Source organism: Macaca nemestrina, chromosome 2 (genome assembly GCF_043159975.1).
Source record: "Macaca nemestrina isolate mMacNem1 chromosome 2, mMacNem.hap1, whole genome shotgun sequence".
In the NCBI taxonomy this organism is placed as follows: Eukaryota; Metazoa; Chordata; class Mammalia; order Primates; family Cercopithecidae; genus Macaca; species Macaca nemestrina.
The window spans coordinates 36,976,413-37,000,193 of NC_092126.1; the positions used below are offsets into that span (position 1 = coordinate 36,976,413).

The window sequence follows — 23,781 nt, forward strand, 5'->3', positions numbered from 1 at the left end:
ATCCTCACCCTTTCCCTTCCCTCAGTGCAAAGTCTCACCTGTGCAAAGACATCACTTTTAATTATTTTTTTAATTAAAATACTGTTATACCCAGTGGAATGCGGCAGCAATCCTGGTACAGGGTGGCATAACAAAACAGCCATGTTTACATTTTAAATATTTACGATAACTTAAACATACAGACACACATCATGGTCTTTGGCAGAAAACGTTCACAGCACAAAAAATACTTTAAAAGAAATACCAAATATTAATCCAAAATATATTAAGTCGTTTTTTTTTTTCTTTCACGATATTTTTTGCCTTTTTTTCTCTTTTTTCTTTTTGCTTTGTAAACAATGCACATGAACCAAATGTATTTTTCAGCTTTAAACGGGGGTAGGGGAATTTTTAAAAAATATGCAATTGTCCAGCAAATGCAAATGTTTAAAAAGGAAACTTGAGGAACCATGGAAATAAAACAACACATACCAAACCTAAAAACGATAAAGGAAGAACACAAAGAATCAAGGAGAACTAAAAACGGTAAAGACAAAACTGCTAAAACCCACCAATAGCTCCTGGGGCTGAAGTGAGGGATTCTCTAAGACCAGAAGTCGGAGTCACTGCTGCTGGCAGGCTGCCATGGGGGTGTTCCACCCCGATTCCAAAGCATCTGGTCCTGCTTCAGGGCGCTGGGCATGGGTAGCTTGAGGAGCCAGCCTCCTGGGCACTGTTTTGTGATGGGGGCTCCATTCAGATGACTATTTGACTCTGGTAGCTCATTAACTAGTTTTCAACTGCTTTGCTCCTCTCCCAAACCCTCCAGGTGGGAACAAAGACACTTATTTATGCGGACAAGACAACATCTCCAGTTTCTCAGAGAGAACTGGTACTGGGGAGGGCCACTGCAGCCCACCTGGGGGTACGGCAGGTGTCTGTTCAAGGTGGCTCATTTCATCTGGCTCAGGGTTTATGACCAAACTGACAGGATGTCCCAGGGACAGGAGCTGTGGAGCCATTCAAGAGGCTGGTGGTGGGGGTCCCGTGGGCATTTATAGGGCTCAAGATGGAGGAAAAGGCAGCCGAGATCCTGGGAATCAAGCAGCTTTAACATCCACGGGCCAGGAACTTGAGGAGGAGGCATAACTGGGAGGCCAGTCAGAAGTTTCAGGAACTGTGACAGTAGGAAGAGGGAAGCACAGCCCATGGAGACACATCAGAACCTGCAAGCCTCAGTCTTCTGTTCCACAAGAAAGGGAGTTATATACAAACTGCACACTGTCTCCCAGTCCACTTAATGGCCCCTAACCCACAGCAAGTGAGAAGGTGAGGCTGTGGCTTCTCCAACACTAACACCCTTAATAGTCGCCAAAAGATTCAAGTCTTAGTATCCCAGGAAGGCAGTGAGGAACTGAAGAGCAGATGAGGTTGGCTGGAACCAAACTTAGCCAGAGAATATGGCTGACTTGATTAGTGAACCAGTCTGCCTGGTGTCCACGGGCAGCCGTCCTGGGAAATTAGTCCCCCAAACCAAGACAGCCCCTCCCTCCCTGCCTGACTGACAACTGGCAGGGCAGAGGGAGCTCAGCTCCTTTCTGAGCTGTCAGTTGCTACCCCAGTAGCAGGCCTTGGGCAACAAGTCAAGGCTGAATCCTCATTCTCCATAAGGCCGGGAGGAATGTGGGCTAAGAAGCAGAGTCTTCTGGGGGTGCTGGTGCTCTCACCGTTCTCCTCTCCCCTGGGGTCCTCCTCCTGAGCTCCTGGGGCCAGATGGTCAATGGGAATGAGAGTCTGGCTGGGGAAAGGGACAAAGCAGCGGCTGACAGGCTGCTGAAATGGCTGAGAGTGGCACAGGGCAGAGGAGGGGAGAGAATGGCTCAGAGTCCTGAAGCACCACCTCCTTCAGATCAGTATCTCCACCATGTCTGACAAGTCCTGGACTCTGGATGTAGCTACAGAGTCTGGAGAGAGACAAGAACACAGGCACATGCCAATGAGTGTTACTAGATTGCTTTTAAAATCCTGGCACATTTTAAATACAACGATCTTTCTTCACCAACTTTTCCCACCTCTGCTGCCCAGGTTCCCAGAACTTGGCCAACCAAGCACAATGCTCTGCACCCTCTCAGTGCTCAGCCCAGCCCACCAACCTCCGATGTGTAAGATGCATTTGTTTCTAACTTTGAACTGGTTGGAGAGCTTAGACAGAGCAATGGAGAGCCTGAGGGAGGGAGGCTGCAGCATTCTTTTCATGCCTGTGGTTTTCTGAGATCAGGAGGCACAGGCAAATATGCAAAGGCCAGTGTGAAAGGGGAGTGGAAAAAGAAATGGCATCTTCTCAGATTTCTCTTTCCCGGACTCTCAACAGGCTTCCAGAGTGCCATCGGCATGACTTGCAAGCTCCATTCTCTTGGATAATCAAATTGGAAATTAACTATGTAGGGAAGACCATGAAAGAGGAGCTTAAGTGCCTCCCATCTGGTTGCTTTCTTTCTGAATTCTGGATCTGCCTCTAATCAGGGTTTCCAATTTCCCTATTCATGCAGCCAGCCACCCTTCATGTTCACAGTGAGGTGGGCCAGGCACGCTGCTCACCTCTGGCTATGCAGGGCTCCCCATGGAGTACAGGCAATGACCCAGAGGGGGCTGGGAAGAAAAGGCTTTGGTGTTCCAGTTCACACCCCAGTGCTCCCCTGGCCCTGCCTAGCACAGAAGTGGGGTCAGGAGGACTTACCCAGAGAGGCTGCTCTCTGGCTACTGCTGCACCCCAGAAGGCTGTCAGGCTCCGGTGGCAGGCAGGTGGAGGTGCTGTCTGGGGGGCCGTCAGTCTGGGTGCTCCCATCTCTGCTCCCGTGTTTGGCATGGGCAGCAGGGGGAGATGTGACCACTGGCTCCTCTGTGGGTGCCCTGTCTGCTGGGAAGGTAGGTGGATGGTTATTGCCACACCTGTAAGATGTGGCCCTGGTGAAGGACACTGTAAGTTAACTGTCCTTGCTGGGGATTTAAGGTGGAGTGGGCTGCTCTTGATCTGCAAGAACTTTAAGACTAAAAATGCTCCTATTTTAAAATGGGAATGACTACCAGATTGGATTGGCTTCCAAATGTTTTGGGTGGTGGGACCCTTCTTTGTAGATTAAATCTTCTAGAGTTTCTGTGGCATCTGCTTAGAAGGAAGAGTGGAGGGGGCTTGCATAGAAGGTGCATCTGCACAGGAAGCTCTATTTTTCTCAGTTCAGTGGCTGGGGCTAAAGCATGATGGAATTTACGGCGATGGGGACGAAATACCCCTCTTCACACTGGCAGGAGAGCCATGGGCTGTAGAGTCACTGGAGGTAGAGAATAAGCCAGCTCCCCTGGGAGACAATCAGGAAGCCCTGGCTCCCATGAGCCTCAGTTCTGGGAGGAAAGGTCTGGCAATCTGTGTTCAGGCCCAGGAGAAACTACCTCTCAATCTATCCCAGCAGCAGCCTCCTCTTACCTGTAGTCAGCCGAGCAGGGGCGTCTGCTGCTTGTCGCTCACTAGAAGAGAGCCCTTGCCAGCCCTGGGTTCCTGCTGCCGCAGCCACGAAGACAGATGGCACCGACTTGGCAGGCCGTAGGGAGCCCTGGGTGGCCTTGCCAGGGTCTCTCCTGGAGCGCTGCTGAAGGACCTTGATCACTGCATCCTTCTCCAGGATCTGGGCATGGAGCACCTTTAACCTGAGGGGTGAGAGGCCATGCCCACACTGTCAGACCCATAGATCCAGCCACCCTTCCCGCCTCATAGGAGTTAGAGGAAAAGCACCCCCCCTCCCCTAACCCGGCCAGGCTGGATCTTTCTGTGCTTGTAGCAGGGACCTAGAGGGGGCTTAGAAATGGTACCACAGCTCTGGCATGTGATGCTCTTAGAGCCCAGGCTCTGAAAACCACCAGTGCATAAGGCCCTGGGCCCTTCCCACACCAGGAAAGGCAGGCCATCAAGGGTGGGTTCCAGAGTCATCAGATGATAGTGGCGGCACAGCCCTCATCCTGGAGGGCAGCACTCCGGAGAGAGGAGGCAGGGCCTAAGCCCTAAACGGCACCCAACACCTCCACAGTAAGAGTCTCCTGGGTAGACCAAGGACTCGGTATTTCTAGGCAAATGCAAGTTTACAGCGCCTGGTGTGCCAAGCATGCAGGTTCAGCTTGCTTGAGGGACTGCTGAGCTGTGTGGGGAAAGCGGCTTGTTTATCAGGGATCAAGGGCAGGGCAGTGACTGGACATTGCCACCCGCCTCCCAAACCTCAGGTGCCTGGCCTGCAATGCCGAACCTGCTTTCCATCTCCTGGTGCCTGTGGCCACCAGTGAGCAGACCCTCATTGAAGCTGCTGCTGGGCGAGGGCTGCGGGGAGTGTCGGATGAGAGTGGTGTCACGCTGGGCAGCAGCCGTGGCAGCCGCATCCATGGCAAACTGCCTCATGGCACGTTCCTCCAAATACTTCTGTTCCCACTTGGTCATGTCGGCCTCCAGCGCCAGGATCTGCTCCTCCTTCTCGCGCAGTTGTTCTGACAGCCGAAGGGCGCTGAGCTCTGGGGACCCGCCACTGCCACTGCCACTGCCACCACCTGGGGTGCCTGCCTGTCTCTGCAGAGCAAGGAGTGGAGACCGTGGTCAAGGGTGGAGGTTGGGGTGCGGCAGCCACTGGTCTTCGCCTCCACACAAGGACTGTCACTCTTACATGTGCGTGTTCGGCCATACACAGCATACATTTCCCCATCCTTCCTCTACCGAAATGGGGGTACAGCACAGGTCCCCATACCCCTGCCCTGAATCCTATGGCCAAGGGCATAGAGACCAAACAAATAATCCTCCAAACTGGCAAAGGGGGTGCTATCAATAATTATACTGGGAAAATTGGTGTAAATTAGAACAGAACTGGGCAAACCGGGGGTTCAGCCATGCTAACTCTGTCACAAGGGTAGGTTTGGGAGTGGAGAAATAGCTATTTGGTTTGTAAACACCAAGAGTTGTTTACACAGAAGTCCAAAGTGAGGTTAAGCACTATGGATTAGGGCAACCATCTTTCCTCCCAATCTCAGGGAGGCATATAAAAGCTGGCTGGTGGCTGGGCGCAGTGGCTCATGCCTGTAATCTCAGCACTTTGGGAGGCCAAGGCTGGTGGATGACATGAGGTCAGGGGTTTAAGACCAGCCTGGCCAATATGGTGAAACCCCATCTCTACTAAAAATACAAAAATTAGCTGGGCGTGGTGGCACGTGCCTGTAGTCCCAGCTACTCAGGAGGTTGAGGCAGGAGAATCGCTTGAACCTGGGAGGCGGAGGTTGCAGTGAGCGGAGATTGCGCCACTGCACTCCAGCCTGGGCAACAGAGTGAGACTCCATCTCAAAAAAAACAAACAAAAAAAAGCTCGAGGGCCTTCTATATCCAGGTTCCTAACTTACTTTCTCTAGAGGTCAAGGACAATATACCCTGCTGCTGCCGAGGACAGGAGTCCCCTGAGGCTGGATGTGGGCCAGGTGGCAGGGCCTCTGCTAAGACGACAAGTGGAAGGGAGCACGCAGCAAAGGTGGAGCAGAGAGCAATCATCCTTGCCGCCCTGCAAGGGGCCTGCAGCCTAGATCTAACTAGGGGCTCCTGGGGCCTCAGCCCTGGCCTCCAAACCTACAGTCCCCGAGGACGAAGGGAAGCTGACATCCTCAGATGCTGCCCTAGCCTGGACACCTGCACAGGTTTTCTCAGCTCACCTGCTGTGCACGCAGGGCCTTGAGTTCCTGCTCCAGACGAGTCCTCAGACGCAGCTCCAGCTGTTCCCGCTTCTCACAGGCTGCCTGCAGCTGCCCGAGTGCCTGTTGCAGCCGCTCCACTTTCTCCACATAGGCCTGCTTCTTGCGCAGCTCCTCTTCGGCTCGAGCCGCCCGGCCCTGCGCGTTGCCCAGAGCCTGCTCCAGCAGCTCGGCACGCCGCCGCTGGTCCTCGATGGCACCGCGCAGCAGTGCCATCTCTCGCTCCAGCTTCTCTTGCTCCTGCTGCTGCTCGTAGCCTGTAGGGAGAGAGAGGCTTGATCAGTGACAGTGACTACATTGGCTGGCGCCATTGCCTCCTGGGCTCTGTGCTGACCACTGGATGAGCACAGTTGCTTCTCATTCTCTCAACAGTAACACGAATAAGGTACCCTTATTAACCCTGTTTCATGGAAGAAGAAACCGAGGCTCAGGTTTAAGTCAGGAGTAAACAACTGGGCTACCCTGCCTTTCTACTGGGACACACTGCCATGGGACAGCCCCAAACACCATCCACTTGTGCCGGGGGCCACCATGTCTAAAACACATCCACAATATCCCTTGAACCTTGTGACGGCTAGAGACTGCTGAGGTAGGAACTGTGATGCCTGTGTACAGATGAGAAAACAGAGGCTTAGGTGGGCTGTGACATGGTCCTCCTTCAAGTGGGAGAATGAAGGAAGAGGGAACAGAACCACCATCTGCTGTCCACACACCAGGCACTTACACATCTTATTCCATGAATCCTCCAGCCCCTCCAGGTAGGATTTGGGATCCCCAACTTATAGCGGAGGAACATAGGAGGTGAATGGTGCTGCCAAATGGAAACCCCAGCTGGCCACACTACAAAGGCCCAGGCTGCCTCTGGCTACGTGGTGAGGCGTTTGTACTTAGAGGCCACCCAGAGCTCTGGGGCTCCTTCTGCAGACCCAGGCCGAGAGGTCCGTTGAGGGCTACATTTCCCTCCATGGTCTGAAAAGATCACTGAGATGCAAGCAACCAGGCTCAGGAAGAAATGCAAAGTCTGCAGCACAATGAAAATGACTATGGCACAAGGATTAGTGTGTAAGGGTCCAGCTATCCTGACTTTTGTATCATTTTGTTAATTACCCAAAGAAACTCTGCTCAGAGGCCCTCTCAGCATGGCCAGGAAAGGTCCAAACCAGACCACCGAGCCCTCCATCTGATGCTCTAGCCTTAAATCCACCTCCCAGGCACCTGCCCCTTGAGAGTCCCAGGCTGCCCCCTGAGGAGTGGGTCAGCTGCCTACCTTGCTGGAGAGCAGGAGGCGGGGCAGGGCTGTGGGCCCCCGCTAGTGAACCTAAAGGCACTGTCTCTAGAACAGCATTCTGATTCAGTGGAATTTTCTGCCAGAGTGGAACTGTTCTATACTGCACCCTCCAATGCAGTGGCTACTAGACACACGTGCTACTGAGGACTGGAAATGTGGCAAGATGGAAGAACTGAATTTTAAATTTTATTTGTTTTCATTAACTTCAATTCTTGGGCCACATGTAGCTAAGCACCTATGATATAGGACAGTACAAGTTCTGGAACAGAAGAGTGAAGGCTTGAGACCTTGGCATGCGGAAGGGAGGATTCATTTACTCAGGGCCCTGGGGCAGGGCAAGGAGGACACAGAGGCAACTCAGGTTAGCTCTTGGTTCGTTTTGGATTTTTGAAGGCTGAGCCCAGGACGGTATCATTCTGTGGCATGGAGGAAAATAAGGGGAAGTCCAATAATATTGAAACGTATGTGTTCATACTTCGCTGGCTTGACATCCATTGAGTGGGGTGGAGGAGCAGCCAGGTTTGGACTCAGGCAGGGAGGACCCTCCCCTACTCCACCTGTGCGTTCACAGTTTGCCCAGGGCCTGCATCTCATTTCAGCCTTAGCGTGACTCTGTGGGGAAGGACTGCCTCATCTTATAGCTGGAGAACCTGAGGCGCAGGGAGAAGAGAAACATTCTCAAGGGGGTGGAGCTAACAGGCCGGCTTCAGGCCTCAAGGCCAGATCCCCAGGGGGAACGGCCGGCCTAGAGGGGCCAGAAAGGCAGTGCTGGGGGGGCTGCGTGGCTTGCCTAGGAGGAAAAGCAGATGGCATTGATGATAATGGCCACACTTTCCTAGTGTTGACTGACCCCAGATAAAAGGGAGGTCAATCAGACACATCTTTCCTGCCTTTGCAATAGCTACTACGGAGCAAGGAAGAGCTGCCTGGGTTTCCCCAACCCTAGGGGAGGGAGGAGGGGCCAGAGGACCCAGCCTTCTGCTTCCAGAGGCTTCCTGCAGCTTTGTCCAATCTCTAAGGCCTTGGTGGGGGCTGGGAGGCTTTGGGCTCTGGCCATCCCCTGCCAACAGGACCCTGATAAAGCCCTGGGCCTGTGGGATCTCGGGAAGGAGAGCTCCTCAGTAAGAAATAAGTGGCCCGGGTGCCGGTGGGAAGAGGACGCCCGGAGGCCAGCGGAGGCGGGCAGGAAGGCAGGCGAGGCGCCGAGGGGACCCGGGATGCGCCCTGGGCAGCGAGCGAGCCCCCACCTCCGCGTTCCAGGCTCCCTTTGTGCTCACCCTCCCTCCTCCCAAAGCCGGGCGAAGGGCGCCAGGCAGCGCGCACGGGAGGGAGCGGCGGGGGGCGGGCCGGGAGCGGAACAGCTCGCGGCTCTGGAATGCCAGGCATCCAGGTCACCCGCGGCTGCGAGATTAATGGCTCCAGCGAGGAGCCAAGAACAGCCCGGCGCTCACTCGCTCCCCGGGGAGCGGAAACGCCTCCCAGCCGGCCCCCCTCTTCTCACCCGCTAGCAAGCTCCCAGAAACCCGCCCCATGGCTTCCTTTCTTTGGCAGAGCCAGGCCCCAAAAGTCCGCCTTCCTCCACAGGCACCCTAATCTGCCTTGCCCTTGCAGCTTCTCCTCCCCAGACTCCTCAGGGAAACCCCAGGGCTGCCCCATCCCCTTTCTCCCTCATTCCCTTTGACTCCTTCCCAGAGACCTTAAGCCGCTGCCACCTCACCCCACCCAGCCAGTAGAGACCAGCCTACCTCCTGCCCCACCCTGTCAATTCCTTCAGTGCTGTGTTCCCCCATTCCCTGCCCTAGTCTTTGAACCCTCTTTGAAGGAAGATAGGGGTGCTGCCAGCCAGAGCTAAGTCCTCAAGCTGCTCCTCCATTTCTGCACCCCACACTACTGTTGGTGCCATTCATAGTAGAGTTCCTGTGAAGCCTCAAAGCCACGTTTACCCAGCTACCAACCACTCCCATTCCACTTCTCTGCAAACACCCTGAACGGCAGTAAAGCTCCTAGTAGGAGCTCAATAAATAACTGTTGTTAGTCTCTTCTGATTGCTAGAGCCTCCTGCTGCTGAGCTCAAGGCTCCCTTTGCCACCCACCCCATGTACCTCTTGAACGGCCCAATAACTCCTTCACCTCTGGCTGGCTCTCCACCCCTGCCATCCCCACGGAGCCTCTCTCTCAGGCCACTGGGGCTCCTAATCACCAGTTTCTAGGACCACCCCCCTTGTTCTTTTAAATCTGTGGGAACCTGCTCCTTTCTTAAGCTCACCACTTCTCTCCTGACCTCCCTGCCATGGTACCTTCCTGGGCCTGCTCCCATTCTCACCTGAACATCTGCCAGATGCTCAAAACACATCTGCTAATTAATGAATGGACTAGTCAATGAACTTGCCCATTCTTCAAAGATGCTTAGACCACCCCCTTTAGAATGCATCTGTTGGTTAAGGTCTAGGATCCCATTTTTGGCTGTCTCAAGTGCCTCCACTTGGCTTGCTATGGCCCAGTTCCATCATGCCCCCTGCCTCTCACATTCCCGTTGCACACTCCTGACCTTTCTGCTGCCTGGAACTCCCTGGGAAGCTCTCAGACGACCTTTCCTTCTTCACCTCACGTGTGTTCAGCGTTACCTTGCCTCCCGCACTGCCCAATGCACTGCACTGATGGTCAGCACGGAAGCTCAGCAAATCACTGCTCCCTGGCTTTCCCTCTAGTGTCAACTGATCTTCTTAATAGATACACAGCTAGATCCTATTCTTCTTTGGAAGCCACTTCTCCCCACCATCCCCAGATCCAGTCTAGTGTTGGGCACACAGTAGGCAGTAAACCTGCTCCTAAAGTACTGCTTTGCAAGGGGGAAGGCCAATCTTCCTGGTCCAGAGGGTGTGCAGCAGTCCCATTGCCTGCACACAGGCCAGGATTCTTAGTGAGGCCCCTACTCACTCTGAGCAAGCAGCTTGGCCACCATGTCCTGACTGCCGGCCTGGGCCTCCTGTGTCTTGCTTGCCAGGCGGCGGTTTGCAGATTCCAATCTCTCTGTTTCAAGGGAAGGAAAGATGTTTTAGTGTCAGGTGAAGCTGCCAGCTTGGGATTTTTCCTGACATCCTATCAAGACGGGGCTGCATCCTCCACATTGGGGATGGGCCATGAGGAAACCCCGGCTCAGCTCAGGGCCCGATGGGAGGGAGCCTCCTCTGTCAGAAGCCATCATCCGGGCCCCACGATGGGAGCTCCCTGAAGGGATCCGAGACCCAGTACATAGAGACAAGCATCTCTCTATCAGGGCAGCTCCCGAGGGTCTCAGCCTGGCTCTCTGAGTTCATCTGCACTTTTAGCAGGTAATAGATTCCCAATTTTTCTCTAGAACAGAGGAAGTAAGCCCTCTGCAGAGGCTCTCCAACCTCCACCTGTGTGACTGGCTCTCACCTCTAAGATCCCGGTTGAAGTCTTGCAGCCTCCTCATTTCACTGTCCATCTTGTTCCTCATGGTCTTCTCCAGGGCCTCACGCTTGGAGGAGGCTCTGGTCAGGCTCTCATGGGCCTCAGAGAGCCGCTGGATTTCGCTTTCCAGCTGCAAGAGGCAGACAGCAGAGCTGAAGGAAGGTGAGAGCTCCTAGGGAGTGATTCCAGGCTGACCCACTACTCTCCATCAGAAAAGGTGACAGATGAGAGGACACCAAGCAGGAGCAAAACCTCCAGGTTTTGGTGGGATGACTATGGCGGGATGATCAGAAGCTTGTAGCCTCCAGAAGTAGACTGGACTGCTGGGACCAGCAAGCAATGGTCCATCGGCTGCCCCAAGGACCAGATGCTGAGTGACCCTAGGGCCAGGTACTTTGGAAGTAGCTGCCTGTAGGGTGACTAAACATAGCTTCCCTGTGCCCAGTGTCCAGAAGGAAACATTCTACTTTTGGCTGGCTTCCACCAAGAAACTGAGTACGGTTGGTCAGAAGTGGGCACCAAAAGACTCCAGCCATGTCGGGGTGGTTGGACCTAACTTGGACACCACAGGACAGTCAAGGGAGGCCTGAGGCCATCTGCTAAAACTGAGCCTCAGCAGAAAACTGGTAATCCTTCACTAAAGAAGCAGGCACCAGGTCTAAGCCTGAGCCACCTCTGCCTGGTCCCCCAGGCATCACCGTCCACCCAGAGGGCCAGCTGGGCCCCGGCTGCTCCTCCCACTTGGCTGCTGGCAGGTTCCGCACGTGCTCTTAGCTGGCCTGTGATTCCAACAAGTCTTTCCAAGAGGAGAAGTTTTCTTTTTCGCCAGGGCTGGCCTGGAACAGACTTGCTGTTGTGTGGGGGACACAAAGGGCTCTCTGTGGGAGGTGTCCATGAGAGGGGGTGTGTGCAGGGCAAGGGTGCGAGTGTGCAAGGAGCTGGTGAATGGGCTCTTTCTAATCACCACTGGCCAGCAACTGCTCATGCTCCAGGCCTGCTCTGCCGGCCTCTCGGCTGTTCCCCAGCTGTCTGGAGTCAGCTCAGGAGGGTGCATGAGGGGTGAGGGAGGTGGAGAACAGAGGGATGGGGGAAATCAAGCCAAACAGTTTTCAGGCTCCTCTGCCTCTCCTTGGACTACCCACTCCCCAGGTAGCCCCTCGGGGTCTCTTTCTGGTCTGCCCCTCTGAAACCCCAGCAGGGCCTACCTTCTCAATACGGCCGGCCTTCTCTGCAGAGCTCTCCAGCTCCCTCTGCAGCCGCTCATTGTCCCTCTGCAGCCTGGCATTCTCCCTCAGCACGGCCTCCATCTGGGCCAGGTGGGCACTGCCCGAGGTGGCTGAGGAGGCCTGGGCACTCACTGGCCCCTCCACAGCAGGTGGGCCAAGGGAGCTCAGGGGGCCATGGCCAAGAGCAGCTGGATGTGGGGGAGGGGGGTGCTCCTGGGGTTGCTGCAGGTACTGGTACTGTTGCTGCTGTTGGAGGAACACAGGCGGCACCTGGGCCTGCAGGATCCTGGGAAACAGAAGAGACGGTGCTCAGAGACAGCACAGACCCTTATGGTTCCCACCCGGAGCAGCCCAGAGTCGCCCCATTCCTAGGCATATTGGGAAGATGGTTATTATTCATAACTAATATTTATTAAAATTGCTGCAGATAATTATTCAACCCTCAAGTGGTAGGCAGGGACCAGTGGGGAAGGCCTTTTCCAAATGTTTCTGCCTAAGGCTCTCAAGAGTCAGACAGCAGAGCTGGAGGGGATTAATGTCAGGATGCTTGTTTCATACCCGCCTCACAGTGGCTGGGGCCTTGGAGATCAGCCTGAGCAATCCTGGGCCTCCTAAGCAACTAATGCTTAAATATGTCATCTTGAAAAATGCACCTTGACACTTCTAGTCAATGGAAGGTTCTTTTTGGGGCTGGAGGCTATGTCAATCATGACTGAGCATATAACCTTCCAGGCCCCAGGACAACTTGGTGGCTGGGCCCCAGCAGCAACCTTATGTCTATTACATGAGTGGCCAGTTTCAAGACTGCCAAAGCAGCACTCATTTTCTCCTTTCTATTTCAAGTCCTGCTACCCCCAGCCCCCACCCACCCAGAATCATTTTTAGAAGACTCCAGTTAAGGTTAGAACAGTGAGACAGATGTCAGCGTAAGAGTCTGAGCTCTAGAGTCTGACAAATAGGGGTTTAAATCCCTGCTCCAGTTGTTTAACCTTGGGCAAGTGCCTCAGCCCCACAGACAGGGCATTGCTCTGTTGCATCATGAGGGTTTCCAGCCTCGCCAGGGTTTGTGAGGATGATGCTATGTAAGGCCTGGCAGAGTGCGGGGCCGGTGCTGGGTGGGTGGCAGGTGCTCCTGTAGTGGTGGCCCATCCTCCATCTCTTCTAGTAGGAACCTCGGTTTACCCTCAGTTTAGAGAATAAATGTGGCCCAAACTCTGGGTTTCCTTGGGAGTAAGGGCTGCCTCTGGACTACTGTAGTTGCTGAGTTCAGGGGACAATGTTCTATTGGCCTCTGGCACTGGTGTAACATCACCCATAGGGCTCCGTATTGAGGGAAGGAGCAAAGGGCGAGAGGCACGGGGAGTCCAAGAGCCTTTCTGGGACCTTGTGATTCCCAGCATCACAACTGCCTCAGTTTCACAAAGATTCTTCCAAGTCCCAGAAGCCCCACAAAACCCAAATTCTCCTTCTAGGTGCATCATGTCAGCACTCATGCACACCCAGCCTGCCCCTGCCTCCTGCCCCCATACAGCCTATGGCCCCCCTGCTCTTCTCAGGACCCTAGGCTAGGAGTCTAGCCCCAAGTTCCTAACAAATAATCTTCATCAGATCATCCGAAAGGGGATATTGGGCAGATGTATTTCTCCTACTATCTAAGATGGGGCTTCCAGTAAGAGCTGGGAAGAGGGTCCCCACTGGAGTACTCAAACTCTCCATTCCACTGCTAAAATGGCCATTCTCAAGGTTGCTTCAAGAACTTGCTCCCCCCTGCACTGGGCCAGGCAGACACAACTGGCATTCTTTGGGGATGACTTAGCTCTGAGAAAGAATAGCAACTCCTTTCCCTTCACACTTGCTTTCCTTTCTCCCCGTCCTCTCCCTCCCCCGCTTTTTGTTCTCCTGCAAACAGTCTACTTCCTTGCCACGATTACTATCTTTTCCTGACAGAGTTCAATAAGGCTGGTCCAAAAGAAGAAACCACCACTCAGCTTCCGAAACTCTTCCTGACCGAGCCCTGAGAAGGGCGATAAGGTGCGAGTCTGGAGGGGGTGGAGGCTGGAGAAAAACCAAGAGGCTCCATCCTCTGTTCCGCCATACCAACCCCATCATGTCACACATTTCTCGAGAGCAAGGAAAGGCCGGACGGTGGGAAAGTGGGTGACTAAAGGAAAACTCAGCAGGCATGAAGAGAACCAGACTTTGACCTTGGGCCACCAGAGGAAGAGTCTGAAATCCTTGGGGTCCCTTGGTGGGGTTTCTTGGACTCCCACAGGGGGAGATGCAGCAGTGATGGCTGTGTCTGCTTCTCTGAAAAGATGCGGGCCAGATGAGAAGCCTGAGGTGGGGCCTTGTTTCTAGGAACACTCATTTTTCCAAACTCTCTAGACTTCTTGCCTCCCCCAAGTCTTCCTGCTTCCATTTTGGCCCCTCACAAACCATGCTCTGCATGGTAGCCAGAAAGAGCACTTAGAAAAGGAAAACCAAATCACATCCCCCGAGGGCCTCCCAGCATACTCAGAATCAGACTCTAAGTCCCTGCCCTGACCCAGCAGCCTCTCCTGAGCCTCCCCAGAAAGAGGCCCACCTGGACCCAGAATCCTGTCCCACTGCAGGCTGCAGATGCAGGAAGCGTATGGCAGGAAATGGGGAGGAGAGACAGGGAAGCTCCTGCGCTGGTGTAAGATGCAGAGACGTTTCTAATGAGGCCACCGGGCCTTTCCAGCTTCTAGTTAGGAATGCCTCCCAATAATCATAGAAGGCAAGTTGCTCACATTTTCTTAAAAAGCCTCCAGAGAAGGAGGTCCCACCTTCTTCCTACTTAACTTGGAAACAGTTTGGCAATGATTCCCAACCTTGCCTTTAGGAAGTTATTTCTGAAATCTAACCTTTAACCGCCTGTTGCGATTTGTGTCCTCTGGGGACGGTAGTTACTAGAATGCTCAAGCTCAGCAGACAATGGTGCCTATCTCTGAACTAAGGCAAGGGACGCCACTAACTTCTTAGGGGACCTCAGTTACATCTCTCTTCTCTGCCAGGCAATAGCTCTCCCTTCTCAGGAAGGCTGGAGGTGGGGTGGGGATCTGGCCAGCTCTGACACAAGCTGTGATCTTGAGGCTCTCCTCCCTGACAGCCTGTGCTGGAGGATAAGCCAGGAACTGGAAAGCCCAAGGTGGGGAGAGTTACCTGACTTCAGCGTGCTGGAAGTGCGGGCTGCCGCGGGCACGGTACCGAGGGTCAGTGACAGCAGTGGTGGTCTCATGAGCTAGTACAACGTGAGGGTACTGAGGTGGGGGTCCTCGGGACTCTGGGCCCTCAGCAGGGGGGCCCCTCAGTGGGGGGCCCTGCTGGCTGCGGGCCAGCTGTGGGAAGCTGTGGGAGGAGCTCATGTGGCTGGGGGCCCGGGCGCCGTTCCTCTCCAGGGACAACTGCAGGAGCCGTTCACTCAGGGAGCGCACGTGCCCGTGCCTCAGCTCCCGCAGGGCCTCATCCTGCCTCCGACTGCCTCCGGGGGCCCCACGGGGATCTCGGTCCCCTGCATGTGGCCGGGGCCCCACCTGCTGGGCCGCATAGTACTGTGAGTGGGCTTTGGCCTCCTCATAGGTGGGCAGCTCCTCTCCCTTGCTGGGCTGTGGGCACAGCCGGTAGAGGGTGTTCTCTGCCAGGTGGTTCTCACCGCCCTGGTGCTCCTGGCCCTGGGGCTCCTGCCTGGTGGCTTGCTGCAGCACCTGACTGTCCTCTGGTGCCAGGATCTCCAGGGAGGCCTGGGGGCTCCCTGTGCCCCCAGTTCCTGCCCCACCCCTCAGGGCCTGCTGCTGGATGGCTAGCAGCGTGCGTGTCTCAGTCAGGTTGCCATAGCGCAGCTGCTCCTGTATGAGGCGGTGCAGGACTGTCCCCGAGGAGTCTTCCAGTGTCCTCATGCTTCTCTGGCTTGCACACAGCTGCCTGGACAATGGCCGGTGGCACCTGGCCCCAGAGCACCTAGAGGAGGGTGGGGAGAGAGAGAGACAGAGAGAAAAGCAATCAGTGGGAGTCCATGGGAAAGGAGAAGGTTTTCCAGGATTTCCATTATTACTCTGGTGGAAAGCACAAAAGTGAAGAGCAGGGGTGGGGCAGGTCACATAAGCTTGGATTCAAGTACCAGTGCTGCTATCTACTGATTAAGACAAGTTATCTAACTTCTGAGCCTCAGTTTCTCCACCAGAAAAATGCAAAGAATTCTGCTTGACTCATGGAGATGAGAATAAAAAGAGGCAGTGGCCTGTGAGCTCCTGGTACAGTGAAAATCCTGGTAAACAATGACTGTGATAACATTCATGGTGACTTACTATTCCTGGAGAGAGACAACAGGAAACCAGAAGATAACCCACCAGGAACCACCGCCCGTACAGCCAGCTACACATCAAACAGCCTGATGGGCAATTCCAAGGCTGGCCTAGTTCAGATCTAACCACTTAGCTATTCAGTCTAGGGGTGGATGGGGCCCCAATTTATTGGCAGGTGATAAAAAATGCATGCAGTCCAGTAGAAAAGCCCTAGGCAAAAGGCCCCCAGGACCCTCTACACTGAGGCATGCCAGAGCCCAGCCTTGGCACAATCAACCTACCACCCTCTAGCCCGCTGAACCCCTGCCCACTTTTTTCACTCTCCCTGAACCAGAGAGCTCCTGGAGGATGGGCCTGGACTCTGCTTCATCAAGCGCTGCTGACAGAATGAATCTGGGGCTCCCTGTCATGGGACGACCTTGGCAGTCACTCCACAAGGTTAACAGGAGGAAGGAGGAATTGCACCTGAATTGGTGAATAAGGGATGAATAAAAATGCTCCAAGAGGACAATGGTATTGTGAGATGAGGCAAAAGGGTGCCACCCATTAAGGTTAGTGGGTCAGTCTTTGTGCTGACAGTAACTGCAAGAGAGCTCCAGGAAAAAGAAAGGATGGCATGATGTCTTTGATTTTATGATTATCCTCCCCAACACACACACACACACACACACACTTGCTACTTGGAAAAGCCCCCACTGGTCCTCTAGGCACATAGGGGACAGGCACTCAGCATCTTTCTTGACATCAGTGTCAAGGAAGCCCATCTTGACTTGGGCTAACCGGAGAAGTAAGGGGAGGTTGTTGGTTGAGAGACCTGGGGCAGAGGAGAGGGGACTGTGAGCCTAAAGTGCTCGGAGATAATATCAGAGAAAGGATTTCCCTTCTAAGTCTGGGCTCCCAGTGGCTCATGGACTGGAAAGCTGCCTGCCTCTCTCACCCAGCTTCCTTTCCACAGCCTCTTCCAACACAAATCTCCAAACTGGGTTCCAGGGAAAACTAAACAGAATCCACACTGCCACAGGTCCTGTGTGTGTGGGCAGCGATTGGGGGATGGGTGGGAGGAATGTGGCCCCTCCTCTGCCACTAAACTAGCCCTAGTGTCCTGCTTCAGTTTGGGCTATGGCATGTTAGCAGAGCAGTCATTCCCAATCGTTCCCTTCTCCCCACCCCAGGGCTACAGCTGCCCAGAGGTGAGGAGTGGGGGATGAGTCTGGAGGGCACCTCTGTACCCATCCTTCCTGGCACCGAGTCATGCACTCCCCCCCCGCCCCCGCACACAACGAGGGGTAGATGTGCAAGACTCCGGAGCTACCCGAGGCAAAGCAAGCAAATGGGATTCAATTCGCATGGGATTCAGTTCGCCCAGGAGTTTTATCTGCGGGCATTTCCTAAGATAATCACTCTCTGGGCCGACTCCCACAGAGGCAGGGGAGCGGCAGGAAGGAATGCGGAGCTTTCCCGACAGATTCCAGGCGCTCCACAGTGTGCCCGGACTGGGAGCAAGGAACACCTCCAAGGCCTCTCATCGCGAATTTGTCCCGGCCAAGCCCCTCAGATTCACGTCCTTTCAGACACCAAACGCCTGAGCCTTTACTAAAACCTGCTTCCTCGCCCCCGGCCGCGCCCCTCTGCTGCGCTCTCTGAAGGCCGCCTTTCTAAGCCAGCGCGCGTCTCCAGCCTTGGCCTGGGGTCCCGCTCGCCTAAGGAACCAAAGTGACAGTCTCCAAGCTAGGAGACTCTCGCACCCCAGCCAGGGCTCCCGCCCCACCACGAGCCCGGGCGGACCTGGAGCACCGAAGGTCGCTGGTAAGCCTGGGGCGAGCCGGTGAGGGTAGCCCGAGGCCCGGAGAGGTCTTTAAGCATCGCGGGTCCGCCTCCCTCCCTCTCGAGCCCTCTTTGTTTTCCAAATACTCTAACGCTGACGTCACCGGGCTGGACAGCAGGCTGCATTCTTTCTAAGTGAGAGCCAATTCGTGGCTCCAGAGAGGATTTTCCAAGGAAGACAAAGAGGAATTCTTGGACTGGTTGGGGGCAAAGGCACCTGTAACCCCCACCTAACCAAATCAGCCCGCAAGACCCTGCAACTTGAGCTCCAAGCGGCGCCTCCATCCCTGTCCCCCGCCACCCCCACCCCAGCCGACCCGCAAACCGAAACACCGTCGCTCTTCTCTCCGGAGTCGGCCCGCTCCCCTCTCCCCCAGCCCCAAGGAACCCGCGCGCTTCTAGAGCCCCGCAAAGCCCAGGGCGCTGGGCTCCCCGCGTGGAACGGCTCTTGCCCAGCACTGCGGCTGCCTCGAAAGGGCGCACTGCGCCCCGAGGACGCTCGATCCTCGGGGCTCCGACTCCCGGAAAAGGCCGGGCTGCGCGGAGACTACAGCTTTGGCTGGGGCACGTTTCTGTGGCCTCGCGCGCTCTCCCGAGCGCGGAGCAGCCTTCCTTACCGCTGCGGCCCGAGGGTGCCCGGCGCAGTCAGACACCACAACCTCCTGGTCGGCGCGGCTCAGCTCGGCAGCGGAGATGTGTTCTCGGCCGTGGCGCCGACGCTCTGGCTGTTCGCGCCCCAGCGCGCAGCCCCAGGGTCGGCCCGCGCCGGAGGCGGCTGCTATGCCAGGAATGTGAGAGTTTCAGGTTCCCCCTCGGGATCAAAGCGAACCACAAATAACCTCTCAGCGCGCCGCCCTCCTCCGCCCTCCGCCTCCTCCCGCTCCCTCCTCCCGGCCCCCGCCTTCCTCCGGGGAGGCGGCGCTGCTGGCTGAGGGCCGGGCCGGCCCCCGAGCTCCGTTCCTCCTCGCCCAGCGCCCTCCAGGCCGCGCTGTGTCCGCCCCTGCCCCCCCGTTTTGCCTTGGGAGCTGCTGGAGACAATTTAATCCAACTCGGCTTATTATCGTCTCTACTCCCAGTCGCCGACCCGCTCTCACCCTTCATCCCTAAACCTATCGACGGGACGACAGCAAGGGCTGTACCACGCGTGTCCCGAGGTTGCTGCGGGAGGGGGCTCCGGCTGTGTGTGTGTGTGTGTGTGTGTGTGTGTGTACCGGGGGAGGGGGGAAAAGGAGGAGGGACTGCAAAGACATATCCTCTGGGCTGGGACAGTGCCCCGGGCGAAGTGAATGCTTCCAGCCACCCAGCCTCTTTCCCCTAACCCCCGCTGCTTTCACCCCCAGCGGCAACCTTTGAATTGCAGTTGTGTTTACAAACACCTTTGCCAGCTCTTTTACGACCTGTCTCCAGAGGAAGTGTGAATCTGGGTTGGAAAATCCGGTCAATTTGACCCACCTACCCAACTTAATCACCCGTCGTCAGGCGCTCTGTCCAATTCTTCCCCAAGGTGATAATAGGCGCCCCTTTACTCAGAGCGCAAGGTGTGCCACCGTTGGCTTTTCGCCCAGCCATCCGATTCAGCCCTGCCAAGCCACCCTTCAACGGCGTTCTGTTATCATTCCTGTGTTATAAATGAGGACACCAGGGCTCAGAGAGCTTAAGCAGCGTGTCCAGAGTCACACACAGCGAGAACCAGGTAATCAGCCACTGGGCTGCTTGGTTTCTTATTCTCAGAACCCCTCCCTGGCTATCAGAATCCAGGCTCCCTAGATGAACAGGGCAGACGCTGGGAGCCCTCCTCTATTCACCTGCCCTGTCCTTGTTTTAGTCTCTTTTTTACCTCCCCATACACCCCTGCCAGCCAGGGGGTTTCCCTTGTACCCACTTCGGTGGCTCCTGCGTGGAATCCTCTCCTCTGCCCCCAGGACACTTCCTCTGCTAGGTGGAAACTCCTTCTTCAGAAAGCCTGCTCTGACACACTCTCCCCGTCCCCACCACACAAGGCCTCTCTACAAGTCAGTTGGGGTGAGGTGGGGGCAGTCGGGCCCTGTCCACCAGGATAGTCAGGGCTGATTTCTACCCCTGGCTAGGTCCTCCCCTCAATATGGAGTTTGCAAGTCCCAAATTCACTGGAGGCAACCAAGGACAAGGAAACTCTGCAAGCTTAATTGCCAGGGACATTGTTAATTTTTAACGAAACTCACAAAAAGTGTGTGTGTGTGTGTGTTTTACTTAGAAGCCAAACACTGTGTTTCAAACAGTGATTGAATCTGAGATGATTGAGCAAATGGATCATTTGTGCCAAGCTAAGGGATATTTGGCTTTCCAAGGATCCCCTTACAAAGAGAAGCTGTGATCAGTATACCACTGTAGGTAGGAATTTTAGAAGTGAAAGGAAGGAGGTCTCTGAGTGGCCTTACCTTATGGACAGTATAACTGGTGGAGGCAGGGGAGTGGTTGTGGACATGTGAACTCTGGGGCTGTAAAATCGGGGGAAACACGGCATGGTACAGTCCTGTCTTTCAGGCATTTGGGAGGATGCCTGACAAAATGTTTGACAAATATTCTTGAGATGGTTGCAGAAGGGCGTCAGTTCAAGGCAGCTAGAGTGGAGGAGGTACACCTTGGAGCCGACAAGCCTGCTGCGGAGCCACACAGGCACCCATGATTGCTAATTTCTGTCCCCAAAGGGACAGAAGCGGGAGAGGGATCCCAAAACCTAAATGAGAAATGTGCATGTACTTTTATTTTTCCTTTCCCTTTCTCTCTGCAGAAAGAACGGAGGGCACGATCTCTCAGGCACGGGCTGCTGGGAGGCTCCGTGGAACCTGCCTAAGCTGGTGGCCATCCCAGCTCTGCAGGGTGGTTGGTTGAGAAGGTGACCACCGTTGAGATGTGCCAGAGGCAGGTATGCACAGGGGACACTGGGCGGGCCAGGCTGCTTGCCTACGAATCTATCTTCGCTTACAGCAGAGGGGAGAGAGGCTTCTTAGTGAGCCAGTGCTTTCTTCTTCCACTTTTGTCTCAGTCTACTTTGTCCCTTTCTCCTTTACCTCCTCTCTTCCTCCTGCAGGTTATGATTCTTCCCAGATGACAATGTGGCTGACTGGGTCAGGAATCCTACCCAGGAAAGATGCGGAGGTGACCTAATTCTCAGAGTAAGCCAGGCTGGAGGCCTTTGCTCTGGGAAGTGTAGCTCCTTGGGGTGTGGCTGTATCATAGGTGTGTACATGGCTTAGCAAGGGATTCAGGCACCCACACCATCGCCTCTCCCTAGCCCGGGTCTGGGTCCGTGCCTGGTTTATGTCCTCAGTCTGGCCCTGCAGCTGCATCTCACTGCACCCAACCAGAATATGAAAGTGAGCTCTTGGTGGGACCCTAGTAGCCTCCTCTCATACAGCTGGGAAGGAAATGTTCCCCTTACTTCCCAAATGCTTGCTTAGTGGAGGAGAGCTCCAGGGTGCAGGTGGCAAGATCAAAGGATGACTGTTAGTTGTGAAATTCACTTTTCCAGCTTCCTCTGGACACTCCCTCTGACAGGTTATGGGAACAAGAAGCCTACTGGAGCACGAAGCAAATTCATAGGAAGAATCTGAACATTAGGATGGAAGTTCTAGTGCTCCAGTTCCAAGAGCAGAAGACCCAAGTGGGGGACTTTCTTCTCTTTGTCCTCCTGCAAACCCCTGTCCCCCCTTCACTCCCTTCTCCACCCCTCCCTTCATCACTCCCTCTAGGTTTTCTCCCCCAAATCTTCTCCTTCCACTGCTGCCCCCTCTCCCTTTCACTCTCACGCTTCAGGTCTGGAATCTCCATTAAGCACAAAGGGCTTCACGGGGTCTGTGTCTTTAGGGGTTAAATCCTCTGGAGTTGGAGCATTTATGAAATTAGGCCCCACAATGGTTTAGGTAAGAGAATGTTGTCCTAAAAAATGAAGAAGCGGCCAGGCACGTAACTCCAGCACTTTGGGAGGCCAAGGCGGATGGCTCACCTGAGGTCAGGAGTTCGAAATCAGCCTGGCTGACATGGCAAAACCCTGTTTCTACTAAAAATACAAGAATTAGCCAGGCATGGTGGTGGATGCCTGTAATCCCAGCTCGGGAGGCTGAGGCAGGAGAATAGCTTGAACCCAGGAGGCAGAGGTTGCAGTGAGTTCAGATAGCGCCATTGCACTCCAGCCTGGGTGACAGGCAAGACTCCGTTTCAAAAAAACAAAACAAAACAAAAACAAAAACAAAGGAAGAAGAAGCCCTGCCTCTCCAAACTGCACACATTCCTTGAGCCCCTGGCCTTCCTCTGTGGCCCTTTTCTTCCTTCTGGTGCCCCTGCCGGCCCAGGGCTAAGAGGATTCCTATGAATGGTGAGGTTACACAATGGGCAGGGAGCTCTGAACCATGCTCCCATTTACTCCCCTTTTTCTAGGGTGTGTAACTGCCCAGGGCCTTCACAATTTCCAGTCCTGCATGGAAGACTTGTCTGGATATTGGCAAATACTTGGATGAAATGCAGGAGCGCACACTTGAGTTTATTTTTGTGTGGGTAGCCATCAGACTGGGAAGGAATGGGGTGAGGATCTAAGAATGGGCACATTCTGGCGGGTGAATAAAGAAAGACCATTTTGAAATATCAGTGTAACCCCAGACACCTGCCTTTTCTGCAAAGCTACCTTATACTGAGTGAATACTGATATTGTGGATGTGCCATTGCTGCCTGGAAAGATCCTCTGCTCTTGGCAAGAGGCAGCAGGGAATGTGAAGAGGCCCCTGAGTTTGCAGGAAAGGGCCTAGGGCAGGGTTTGTGCCTTCTGGGGCAGGGCTGGTGTGATGGAAGAGTGCCCCCTAGTGAGTCACATCTCCAGTTGCTGGGGTCAGCTCAGCCCAGGGCTCCCTGGGTGGGTCTTGGGTCTGAGGTTGGGGGTGAGGGTAGGGGGAGGGGAAGGGATGTTTGGGACAGGATTTCATCCTGGGACAGGTGTCTCTCAGACCTCTCCAAGAATGGACTCATGGCTCCAGTTGTGTTTCGGCACTTTCCTCCCATTTCAGCCTCTGCTGGGTTTTCACGTGGTCTTTAAAGAGATACCATCTTTAATATAAACAGCCTCATATCATTGACGTGGGAAAACACCTTGCATCCACTCACCCGTTCACCCTTCCATATATCTATTCCGTCATGTATTTTATACCTTCAATCAACAAATATTCCCTGCGCACCTGCTCCGAGCCAGCCCCTGTGAGTCAAAGGGGGCTTTCCTTCTTGCAGGGCTAGGAATGCCCACTGGGTGCAGGGGAAAAAGAAACAAGTACACTACAAAGTGGAGAGTTACACCTTGAAGGAAGGGAGCATGGGCACAGGGAGGCAGTCATGATGGGCTTCCTGGAGGAGGTATTTCTCAAGCTGAGTGCTGAAGGCCAAGTTGAACAGTGAGGTGTTTTCCCCAGGCTGGCATCTGGAGAACCTGCACTAGAAGCACAGACCCCTGGTTCACTAAAACAGTGAACTGTTGAACCATTCTTGGATGGCCATTGATCTCCAGTCATCCATATGTCCCTGCCTAGGAGTAATCCTGGAGGGAAGGAGGACTACAAAGGCACATGGAAACTTGAGTGGAGGGTGCTGGATATGTGTACTCTCTTGACTGTGGTGTACATATGACAAAACTTACCAATCAAACTGTGCATTTTAAATAGGTGAGTTTATTATATATTAAGTATACCTCAAAAGAAAAAGGGGAAAAAATCAAATAGTTCTATAATGTAAGAAAGAAATCCCCTGTTTTACTCTTCCCCCCTCCACCAAATTCCATTCCAAAGAGACAATTGCTTTAAACATTTTTAAAATTTTATTATTATTATTATTATTATTATTATTTCTTGAGATGGAGTCTCGCTCTGTCACCCAGGCTAGAGTGTAATGGCGCGATCTCAGCTTACTGCAACCTCTGCCTCCC

At 54.3% G+C, this 23,781-nt stretch overlaps 1 protein-coding gene and 1 long non-coding RNA gene across 6 annotated transcripts; one reads left to right on the forward strand and one right to left on the reverse strand.

Moving 5' to 3' along the window:
- Positions 1-41: 41 nt before the first annotated feature.
- LOC105469890 (angiomotin like 2) lies at positions 42-18,630 on the reverse strand. Of its 4 annotated transcripts, none has more exons than XM_011721467.2 (10): positions 18,458-18,630; positions 14,878-15,672; positions 11,674-11,980; positions 10,454-10,598; positions 9,971-10,063; positions 5,707-6,002; positions 4,272-4,585; positions 3,461-3,681; positions 2,717-2,896; positions 42-1,943 (listed from the first exon to the last, which is right to left on the reverse strand). In XM_011721467.2, the coding sequence occupies exons 2-10, from the start codon at positions 15,609-15,611 to the stop codon at positions 1,885-1,887; spliced, it is 2,349 nt and encodes a 782-aa protein (XP_011719769.1). In that variant the 5' UTR covers positions 15,612-15,672; positions 18,458-18,630; the 3' UTR covers positions 42-1,884. The 4 variants fall into 4 exon arrangements, with proteins under 4 accessions (XP_011719769.1, XP_011719770.1, XP_070947041.1 ...); XM_011721468.2 differs by having other exon boundaries at positions 2,717-2,893; positions 18,458-18,475; XM_071090940.1 differs by lacking the exon at positions 18,458-18,630 and adding an exon at positions 17,802-18,089.
- A 408-nt stretch (positions 18,631-19,038) lies between these two features.
- On the forward strand, positions 19,039-21,864 carry LOC105469889 (uncharacterized). 2 transcript variants are annotated; one of them, XR_980116.2, is made up of 4 exons: positions 19,039-19,533; positions 20,611-20,745; positions 20,911-20,995; positions 21,352-21,864. It is a non-coding gene; the product is annotated as an uncharacterized lncRNA (long non-coding RNA). The 2 variants fall into 2 exon arrangements; XR_980115.2 differs by having other exon boundaries at positions 20,611-20,995.
- The last annotated feature ends 1,917 nt before the right edge of the window (positions 21,865-23,781 follow it).